This window comes from Rutidosis leptorrhynchoides, chromosome 1, assembly GCF_046630445.1.
Source record: "Rutidosis leptorrhynchoides isolate AG116_Rl617_1_P2 chromosome 1, CSIRO_AGI_Rlap_v1, whole genome shotgun sequence".
NCBI classification, from domain to species: domain Eukaryota; kingdom Viridiplantae; phylum Streptophyta; class Magnoliopsida; order Asterales; family Asteraceae; genus Rutidosis; species Rutidosis leptorrhynchoides.
Window position 1 is genome coordinate 614,337,500 of NC_092333.1, and position 11,764 is coordinate 614,349,263.

General features: G+C 36.5%; 1 protein-coding gene across 1 annotated transcript; it reads left to right on the forward strand.

Moving 5' to 3' along the window:
- The first annotated feature begins 207 nt into the window (after window positions 1–207).
- Window positions 208–3,382, forward strand: LOC139885186 (uncharacterized). Its single transcript, XM_071869129.1, has 8 exons — window positions 208–302; window positions 707–804; window positions 968–1,163; window positions 1,248–1,340; window positions 2,059–2,118; window positions 2,204–2,278; window positions 2,467–2,547; window positions 3,075–3,382. The coding sequence occupies exons 2-8, from the start codon at window positions 722–724 to the stop codon at window positions 3,348–3,350; spliced, it is 864 nt and encodes a 287-aa protein (XP_071725230.1). The 5' UTR covers window positions 208–302; window positions 707–721; the 3' UTR covers window positions 3,351–3,382.
- Window positions 3,383–11,764: the final 8,382 nt, after the last annotated feature.

Below are 11,764 nucleotides of genomic sequence, written 5' to 3' on the forward strand. Positions count from 1 at the left end.
CTTACTCTCTGGTAAAATGGTAGTACGGTACTAGTTCGCTCAGCTCTAATGAATTGAGCGCTAATCGAGTTCTGCAGTTGGTTTGGGTGTTGATGGCGAAGTCAATTGAAACCTCGAAATGGTTGACTTTACTATCTATTACATTGACCTTTGGTACCGTTACTGCATCAGCTGCATTTTATATATGGAGCAAAACTAGAGATTTGAATGATAATAAGAAAATAAAGGAACTTGAGAAATCACTAAAAGAATCAAATAAAAAATGTGCTGCTGAGAGACAAGGTCGAATTAGGGCTCAACAGGTAATTGCAATTTCACTTATTTACTGTATTTTTGTAATTATATACTTTCAATCTGATAAAATTTACAATTCACAATAAAGTTGCTTTGACTTGAATCAATACTAATTCATGTGTGCTCTAATTATCATGCCAAAACAAGTTTATTTTATGGTGGACCATATTTGGGGGGTTGTTGTTTTACAGGCTTATTTTGAAGCTTATGAGATTATTCAAGTATATTATGTCATAGCTTATAAGCTTTAGATAATTAGATTATAGGCTTATTGAAACAAGGTTACAGACATTTATTTTGCTGTAGAGAGATACAAAATGATAATGTGGAGGAAATGATGTTTCGTATACCAACATTTAGTTGTAACTTTTTTGGTTTGATAGATAATTGTTGCAGCTAATCATGTACGTAGGATTTAAGAGAAGCAATGGTGCAGCCTAAAACTGACACGTTGGAAATGTATTATCCTATGGCGCCTATTGCCATCATCCGGTCTTGTTTTTCTACGAGGTAACTATCATATTGTTAAAACCTCTTCTTCTATTTCTCTCCGTATTGTAGGTAAATGGGCAGGTCCGCTTTCTTTATATTCCAGACTTTCGAATAGAAGTGTTTGTGCACATACTTGCATATGAATTGAGTGTATTTAACTCATGTAATTGTAATTACTCAGGAATGGGACACCAAGGCAACCTTTGGTTGTGCCACTTGCAAGGGCACGTTTGATGTTTGATACAGCTCGGGTCCCACCAGCTTCACTAGAGGGTCTTGAAGCGTATTCACATTGCTGGATCATTTATGTTTTTCATCTCAATACAGATCTTGACAAGTTGTGGAAACATCCATCTAGGTCCAAATTGAAGGCTAAGGTGTGTGTGTGTTTGTTTCTTTTTTTTTTCTTCTTGATAATTTGTTATTACTATAAATTCTAAGTTTATAGATCACCTGCGTAGGTAAGAGTACCAAGACTTAAAGGTGAAAAGATGGGTCTCTTTGCTACAAGATCACCACATCGCCCCTGCCCAATTGGTCTTACAGTTGCTAAAGTAAGTTAAATCATCTTATCTCAGCTTCATAACAATTCCTTATATATCTAAGGGTGTGTTTGTTTACCTCATATTGAATGGTGCAGCACTGATTCAGCATTCAACGCGTTTGTTTATGACCTCTTAATGACATATGATGATGAATGGTTCAACATTCGATGTTGAACCATTCAGAGTTGAAACACACTCTTAAGTCTTAACCATCTTAAATCATATCCTGGACACTTATCAAACATGTTATTGAACTTTTTATTCGCACAAGGCTTTAATAATGTAATTTACCTCTTTCATATTGTTCATTGAGAATTATTATCAAACAGCTTATGGTCATTCAGAACCAAGTTCATTACGAACCTTTGAATCATTCAGATTATAAAACATGCGGCGCTTAATCATTATGAATCATCCTTTTCTTTCTATTATATTAGTCTAGCACACTAGCTGCAATCTTTCTAATAATCAACCCACTAAACAGTAGATGTTGTAGAATGCTTAATCATTTAGTTTTATCAAACGTCACCCTAAGCTTCATAATAATAGTATTGTTGTTTTTCTTCCTTAATGTGCGAGTGTTCTTTACTTGTTATTTGTTGAAAGGTATTTTAGTGATCTGACAAACTATGTGGTTAACGTAGGAACCATGGAAATATTATTTTGAATCGTATAAATAAACTATTGATTATCTTTTACGTGAAAATAATATCATTGCCATTTTTAGGTGGAGTCAGTTGAAGGAAACATTGTCCTACTTTCTGGTGTTGATTTGGTCGATGGCACTGTAAGTCATTTGTTGCTCCGATACTATATCAATGTATGAAATCTTCAATGTTGTACTAAACTAATCGTTATTGAATTGTGAATAGCCTGTTTTGGATGTCAAGCCTTATCTGCCTTACTGTGACAGCATCGAAGAAGCTGTTGTACCCCATTGGGTTAAGGTATTCTCGTATATATAACGTTAAACATGTTTTTGTACGTGATAATCTTGGCTTAGAGATCATGTATACACAATTAAATTTTAGTCGTGAGTTATTAATATATCAAGAGCCTTTTTTAAGTTACATCTTCTTGTTTGACTTTACTGAATATAGTCTTTACCTTTGCCAATTTTGACAATTTTGAACAGATGGACGATTTGTTGGCTGTGGCTTCGGTTGATTTCTCTGACAATTTTTTAACAACCTTAACTAATTGTTGGTCAGCGATGGTATGAGTTTTAAATTTCTTTTAATTGATATATTTTGTCTCGCATTGATTTAATTTTCTTTTTAGTTGATACATTTCTTTTAATTGATATATTTCTTTTAAATTTCTTTTAATTTTTTAACAACCTTAACTAATAATAACGTCGCAACGGTTAAAACGGGGTCAAGATGAATGTTGACCGACGTTCACGTTTTATATAAACATTTCAAACAAAAATATGTAAAATTAAAGGCAAATATCTATGTTTAAATTGAAATATCTACCTTTAATTTGAAATAATGTATATTTTTAAAATATATATTAAAAGTCAACTTTGGTCAAAATCCGTCTCGACCCCTTCTCGACTGTTTTTTTCCGTTTTTTACTGTTGTTGACTGTTTTAATTGTTGACCGTTTTTACCCGTTTTTAGGTCCGTTGCGATACTACACAAGTAAATCTGTTGCGACGTTCGTTGCGACGGCTGTTTCGGCCTCTTTTTTTTACAACACTGCTTTTAATAGATACATTGGTTTGCGTTGATGTTACAGGATAAAAGGAAGTCGCTATATACGTCCCCAGAAGAATTTCAAAAGTTGATCAAACAGGTGCTTAAATGGGACATACGATCAGTATCACAAAGAACTCAAAACGAGGAATCAGCTGATGAGACCAACGATGAACATGTTTCTGGTGACGTATGTCGTGATGTTATATATCACCTGAATTTAGAAGGCTTGGATGTTACATACAGAATTACATCCAACAGTAATGTACTTGTTGAAGCTGTTACTATTTCTTCTAACATAAATATCCCTCCAAATTAGTACTACACTTTTCTGTTAGTGTTATACTTGGTATTTTGGAATTTTGGATTCTTGTCCCATATGTTTTCGACGGGGTGCATTGTTCCTCTTCAGATTTTTGTAGTAACAGATGTGTTTAGAAAAATGTTAACTAAAGAATACTGTTGTTTATCTCAAAAATACAACATGAAACTTCTGACTTTGAAAGTCAAAAGGTCTGCTGCTGTTATTAAAGTTGAACGAGTTTGGAAGGTGCAGTGGAGTGGAGAGTAGCATTGATAGTGTTTTTGCTATTTTGATGATAGGGTTTTAGGCTTTTTTTGCCTTTGTATGTTTTTCTGTATTTTGGATTGGATGATGATCCATGTTGTGTATGTTGGTTTATGTTAATAAAATAACTTTTTGCCAAAAATAAAAAATAAAAATAAATACAACATGAACAAAAATGAATTAATTATGTTGGAAGATATTAAATATTATGACTGTATCTTATTTTTATTCTTATTGAAAGTTTTGAAATTGACATTTGATTACACTCGTATCAATAATCAATAATACTAATGGAATACGGAGAACAAAGAGAGTAGCGGTCCCTACCACTCTTTGGCAAGAAATAACTGATGGGCCTTTTGATGTTTATATTTGGCATTCGGCTATTGGGCTACGGGTTGGGCATGGGGGTGTCCTTTTCCAGTTTTCTTGTGGGCAACTTATTTTGACATGTGCATACATATATTTTTTTTATCTTGTATATTGAGATTGACATGTGATGATGATTGCATTTTGATAATACCTAATTGCATGTCTACATGGTTCAACTTAGAATTACTCAAACGGATACTTTTTTCTCCGTTTAATATTTTTGTATCGACATATCATGTATACGGTTTAATCTAGGGTTGTTCATAGGGATGACAATGGATCGGATATGAATCGGGTGATGCCGTATCTATATTCATATCCATTTAGTTTGTGTTCATCCATATCCATATCCATTTAATTGTTTTTCATCCATCCATATCCATATCCACTGAATGAAGCGGGTTAATGAATATCCACTGAATATTATAAAGATTTTATAATATTTTCTAATATGCGATGAAAACAACAACGTAGTATAACAAAAATATATATAACATGACATAATCATAATATATTCACAAGAGTGTGTAATCTTTGTCAAAGATAAAAACACATTCGTTGAGTATATACTATTAAACATAGATTATGAAAAACTAAATCTGTAATTTGTTCGTTTATCTCGTTAGATATATGTATTTTATTGTAATATATTATACTTATTTCATTATATGGTTGAAAACAAAATGTAAATATAACAGTAAATGCATTTTAATAGGAAATATATAAGCATATATTCATATTTATGTATTTATATATGTATTTCGGGTGTTAATGGATATATCCATGGATGAAACTTTTCATCCATGTCCATATCCATATCCATTTAGGATCATCCATATCCATATCCATATCCATTTAGGTTCATCCATATCCACCATGAAGCGGGTGGATCGGATAGATATCCGCTGGATCGGGTGGCCATTGCCATCCCTATTGTTCACGGTCCGGTTTGGTCCGGTATTGACTAAATCTCAAACTAAACTTGAAAGGACCCGTTCATATACATTATAAACGATTCACAATAGTTGATTTCATTGCGAGGTATTTGACCTCTAAATGATACATTTTACAAACATTGCATTCGTTTTTAAAAGACAAACTTTCATCACATCGAAAGTTGACGGCATGCATACCATTTCATAATACATCCAACTATAAATGACTTAATAATATCCTTGATTGAACTCGGCGACTCGAATGCAACGTCTTTTGAAAAATGTCATGGATGACTCCAAGTAATATCTCTAAAATGAGCAAATGCACAGCGAAAGATTTATTTCATACCTGAGAATAAACATGCTTTCAAGTGTCAACCAAAAGGTTGGTGAGTTCATAGGTTTATCGTAAACATTAAAATTCATCATTTTGATAGACCACAAGATTTTAAATATAGTGCACCTATCTCGTGTACGAACCATTTTTCATAATGCTTAGTAGAGTAGGTTCGTATCCTTTTCTCCCCCGTAGGTTGCCTCGCGATTTTTAATAATCGTACACAAATCTCGTGCACAAAAACTAATACACACAACCTGTGTATAAAAATCATTCTCTCGATACATAACATTCACTTTGCTTTCATAGCTTGGCTTGGTAACCGACCTTAACATATAATGCGCATAATAATATCCCCAAAACAGAACTTCTCGTCTGTATAATATATAAACTTCGAAGTACTAAACACCACGCCCACTAGCTCTTCCGTCTAGTGAACATTCTGGGTGGGGGTGTTAAACCCGGTAGCTACCTTTAGAATTCGCGTGAATTAGGGCCATACCCGTTTACTAATTCTTAGGTTACCAAGCAATAATAATCAGGGGAAAATATATTCATCAATTGGTGGCAATTATCACGTCCACATAATTCAATAATAATCCACAGAACTTCTGTCTGCATAATAATTCATTCGAGGAATGTTTTGCTTGTGTCTATCTCGTCAAACATTTATAAAAGCATTTCATGTATTCGCAGTTCAAATATATTTCAAAAGCATTTAAAAAAGCAGTTGTAAAAGCAGCGCATGTATTCTCAGTCCCAAAAATGTAAAGAGTAAAAGGGAATCAAATGAACTCACGATACGATATTTTGTAGTAAAAATATTCACACGACGAAACTGAACAAAGCAGGGTTGGCCTCGGATTCACGAACCTATATCAATTGTATATCTATTAAAACGTATAATGGAAATCACATAATTTCCTTTATTAAGTATATATTATTTATGTGTTTATAGTTTATATAAATTGTATACCAAATTTTATTAAAAACATATACTTCATTTATATTTTTTTTATATCTTAACTTATATATTATATATATTACTTTAAGATAATTATTATCTTATTCATTTTAGAATATCTATATATGTACATATATGTCTAGTGTTATATCTAAAAATCAATTGTTTTGTTATATGTAAGTATAATGTTAATAGATTTGATATATATAGTTATGTGAAATATTAATGTAATTATAATATATGTAATAAGTATGTTTTATGTACAAAATATTTATTTGTTAAAAATGATAGTCTTGATATTAATGATTTACTTATAATAGTCCTACTAATAATAACTTTATTAATAACAATAATACTAATAATAAAAATGATAATGATAATAATGATAATACATATGTTAATAATGATTCCAATAATACTAATAAGTACATAATGTAACACCCGTTTTTCAGTTACACGTTATTTCGAGCGTCATTCGAAATACGAGGCATGTAAGCGTATATTTGGATCCCAAATAAAATTAGAGTTGATGTTCTAAAACCTTACCATTGGATAGTAAATCTCATTACGTTTCCAACGATATTTGGTTCATCAAAAATGGAGCTACGGTTTGAAAGTTACGACCAAAACAAGTTCAGTTTCAGGCTCGGTTCATTGGGACTCCGTCCAGACTTTGGGACGCCGTCCAGCCATTTTGGACGCCGTCCAAAGTGCCTGAAAGGCCAGCAGCTGTATTTTAAAGGTTTTAAAAGAGGGTATTTGAGTCTTTTCACTTGAGGGTCGGTTTTGAGCCATTAAAACTGATCCACTCTCCCATTTCACCTTCTCAAACACTCTCATCAAATCCTAGTGAGAGAGAGAGGTTCTAGCGAGAGAGAGTTGAGGATTTGGAGAAGAAGAAGTGTGATTCGGGTCGGGTCTCAAGAGTTAAAGTTGTTCACCTCGTTCACGGCTACGTGGTGGTAGTGTTGGTAAGCTCTAAATCCGAATTTCTTTGTTAAGATTATTGTTTGAGTTAAAGTTTGTGCTAGTTAGAGTTATAACCCATTTATTGTGAAGTTTGGGGGTTTTTGGGGAAGATTCATGTATGTAAACCCGAATTGGTGACTTAGGGTTTCAATTGATGGAATTGTTAGTTTGGACCTTGCATGTGTTAGTTAAAACTTAGAACACTTGTATTGACTTGATTTTTGGGTGTAAACCCTAATCTAGGTCAAAATGGGTTGAATGGGTATTTTGGGTCAAGTGAGCTTGATTCGGTGTCAAACTAAGTTATGGGTCAAGATTTGATGAACCAAGTATATAAATGTTTGATTCAAGTGTTAAATGGTATTTGGGAAAGTTAGTCACTAGCCGTTAGTGATTAAAGATGTTTTTGGGACTTATGTCAAAATGGGTTGACTTAGATGGGTCAAATTTGGTAATGACTTTAATTTTGGATTAATTGGATGATAAGCAATTTTGGTTAAATTGTACTTGTTGGATGGGTCAGAATTACCACCCGTAGTGGTAATTGGTGAAGTTCACTTTATGTGTCTAAATGAGCGGTTTGTGGTGATAGGTGTAAACCCTTGGTTAAGGGTGTTGAAGTCGAATTCTCTCGTAGAGAATGTATGTTGATTGTTTGTATATCTATATGCGTATTATAGGTAAAAGGTTTGCTCGGTTGCTTTTGGAGGCGATTTACGTTTATGACTTGTGCGGGCAATTCGAGGTGAGTGGAATAATTATATGTGTAGGTATATAATGTATCTATTTGTTGTAGCGTGAAATATGTAGTGTCGAGGTGCTAAGACACCATGTTTCACGTGAAGAGTGTAGCATCGAGGTGTTAAGATGCCACTCGGGTGTAGCATCGAGGTGTTAAGATGCCACCTAGGAGTGTAGTGTCGAGGTGTTAAGACACCACTCCGTAAAATAATGAGTGTTGCATCGAGGTGTTAAGATGCCACTCGGGGTGATGTGCCGAGGTGTTAAGGTGCCACCCTAGGGGTTAGTGGTGCGAGGTGTTAAGTGCCCTAACGGATGTTATGAACATCGATGGCGTTTTCGCGAGCGCCGTTCCCTTGTACTATTGGTTAACCATGGTTATTTGTGTTGTAGCGTAAGCATATTATATTTGTTCATATTATATATGCTTTTGTTATGCTAGCTTGATTATTGGAGGTTATAGCTTGTAATTGTGATGATAAGCTAATTGTGTTGCTAGCATGTATGCGGTATGTGAGTAATTGTTTGCAAGTAGGTATATTATATATGTATGTGTATAATTATTGCATTCACTAAGCCTCGGCTTACCCCTCTCGTTGTTTACCTTTTTACAGGTATTGTGTTATTGATGCTAGCTAGTTGTTAGACTAGACGTGCAGGAGCGGTTGGGCTTGATGGGGTAGCTTTCGGATAATTGGACGCGGATGGGGGTTTTGGTAGTCCCCGGGATTATGCTCTTGGTATCGGGTTGGGTTGTAGAGTTCTAATCCGTCTAAAGAGATAAATGGGTCGAAACTGCTACTTTATTTGTAAAACGGGTCATTGTGAGCCCGGGGTTGTAAAACTTGTTTTTATGGTGGCAATATCTTAGTTTTACTTAATATGTCATATTATGAAAATGGTTTCGTTGAAAAGTGTCGGGGAGCGAGTTTTTCGCTCGCGTGTAAACAAAAACTGATCAGTACTTTTTAGTTCATTGGGACGCCGTCCCAAATCCTTGGACGCCGTCCCAGTTGTAAAGGCTGGACGTCGTCCCGATTTCTGGACGCCGTCCAGATGGGCAGTCACAGAAATTTTTTTTTGTGTCGTGTTTTTGGTAAATCAATGTTGGGTTATTACAAGTGGTATCAGAGCATAGTCTAAGGGAATTAGGTGACCTTGGAATAGGTGCCTAGTCTTAGACTTATTGACAGTGGTGCGTTATTTGCGAGACTTGTAGGAGTACGGGTCGGATTGAGATTTGTTAGTGCCTTAGAGTAGGTGACTAACTAGGACTTGTTTTTGTCCAAAGTGTGATGATGTGGGGCCTTATTTCGCGTGTAAATTAGTGCCTTAGATTGCTAGTGCCTAAGGTAAGTAGGCGAACGGGGACGTTGTTTTAGTGATAGTCACCTAGGCTGTAGGATGACGTGTTATTGCGGTGTACTTGTGTATATTTATTATTATGTTGTATATAGGTGTATATATACAGGTATCTTTTGTGAGGTATCCTAGGGATGAATCTATTGGGGAGATTCGTATGTTTGGCGGTTTTGAGTGATCAAGTTCACGGTAAGGACTTTGGTCATTCGGGTACTAGGAGTTATCGCGTGTTATTTTGTGTGAATGTTTCGTCAGTCCGGGTAAAGTACTTTGCGTGACCATGTGGAAATGGTAAGGTACGCATTTGTAATAGTGACCGCTCACCATTATTACGAAAGTGTATCTTGACATCAAGCATGACATGACGAGTACCGAACGGAGGAAACGTGGCATGGTTGGGGTGGATTCGGGATAAATGAGGAATCTTTATTGGTTCCTAAGTGATAGTTGTCTCGGGTGATGTGCTTGTAGTCACATCGGGTTTGTTGCGAGTCGTGAAGTGTTACGATGGATTCGGTTAGTTAAGTGAGTGAGCCAACTCACAAGTTTGGTGCGTGCTTAGCCACCCTAAGTAGTGGGTGCATTATTGAGATTGTTATTGGTTTTATTTACCCATCGTAACTAGGAAGATCGATTTACGTTTGCGTGTGTGCGACGAGGACTTGAATTCTGTAATGGAATGCGACAAGTCTAATGATTGTAGTTTTGAGTTACACTCGGTAGAGTGTGTGGTTAGAGAATCGTGTTTGGATTCTTGTTGTGAGTTGCCTTGGAATTTGCGAATCGAGGAGTCTTCGGGTCGTTAAACTCATGGGAGTGGGACCCGTGTAATGTTGATTGCGTTAGTATGTTGTAGATTATAGGGCAACATTCCTAATGGAATATCCCTTGTAGTAGTGGTTTTATCGAGATGTGGAAGGGTGTAAGACTTGGTGTTCTCAAGCATCTCCTTAGTGTTAGATGAAGGGTTTCGTTAGGCTATATCGTTTTGGCCTTGTGAAAATTGCGGGTAGCGTGTGATCGCTTGGGACTTTCGATAAGACAATAGGCCGTAAGGTTGTCGGGTAGGTATGACTTCGGGTCATTATTATAGAGAGATGGGTGACATCAGGTGTATGGAACCTAAAGATCGATTTTCTAAAATTCATTTGATTGTGGTGGGAGTCTGCATGACACTGCGTCAGGTGCCTTTTTATACCTGCTAGTGTAATGTTCAACTCCGGTAGTGGTGTGATCACTTTGTGCTTAGGGTGCCCGTGAGATACCCTTGGAAACATCGGAGATTATAATAGTGATCGACGGGTGATGGTAATTCGACGGTTGCGAAAGTCAAAGTTTAAGAGCATTGTGACGAATACTTCTTATGAAGTGACGGGTGAGCAAATCTTGTTGCTCTTAAGTGATAGACGGGTAAAGATGACCGGCGAGCCGGTGACGGACTTAATGGTCGGTTAGTCCGAAGGGTTTTGATGAAGTGTTGATATTGTGGTGGACGCAATTATGGTGTCAGAATTGGTCACTCTTCTCCATGAGAGTGAGCAATTGTTGATAACGATTCGTCAAGTGGAAGGTCGGGTGATCTCGACTGAGAATCACGACTAAGTAAGCGGCGTGACATATGCCTAGGCTTAGAGGCATATGTAAGACTTTGGTGGAGTTTGCTTTTCGAACGATTAAGGTAGTTAGTTGTGAATTGTGGTATGAAGGTGCGATTTCATCGCGTGTATGACGTCTCAAGTGATTGTGCATGTCGGCTCTGAGAGCCTAAAGCAAATTTGCGGTGAATTGATGTTTATGACCAACGGTGAGAATGGTCAGGTGTGACGTGGAATTACAATTCCGCGGGATGTTATCATCTTGGCGGTGAGAATAGGGAGATAAATCCTAAGTGGGGGAGTTTTTACTGTCGCCCGAGGAAAACTCCAGTGGTGTTATGTATAGTGAAATGTCGGAGCGTACCGTGCTAAGCCTCAATAGGTATTCGGAGTTCCTAACGAGGAAGAGTGATGGGTTGCTAATGTCGACTCGAGATCGTGCTTTACGATTGTGAGTTACAACTCTGGAATGTTATGCGTGAAGATTGTGATGATGGGATCGAAGGAAGTGTAAGACTTCCTATGTAAGGTGGTCGTGTAGTACCAATGTGCGGTATGAGACCAAATGTGAAGTTTGAGATCCCGGAGTGAGAGAATGAAGTGTCGTTGCGAGTGCTCCCGTAGTGAAAAATCTGGGTTGTCATGAAACCCGGACAGTATAATTGAATGAGAACGAGTTCGATATCGTGGCGAATATCGTATTTTCCCTGTCGGGAAATGCAATCGTGAAGATTGTCAGTGGATTATTCCACTTTATGGACGAATGTGAGGCGGAGAGTGTCGATTTTGACTGTCTCACATCGAGACACGCAGATGTTGTTTGTTTGCGAGAGTGTGCTCCCTAGTGATGCGACTGTTAGTTGCATTGAAATGTTGAGACCATCCTTAAC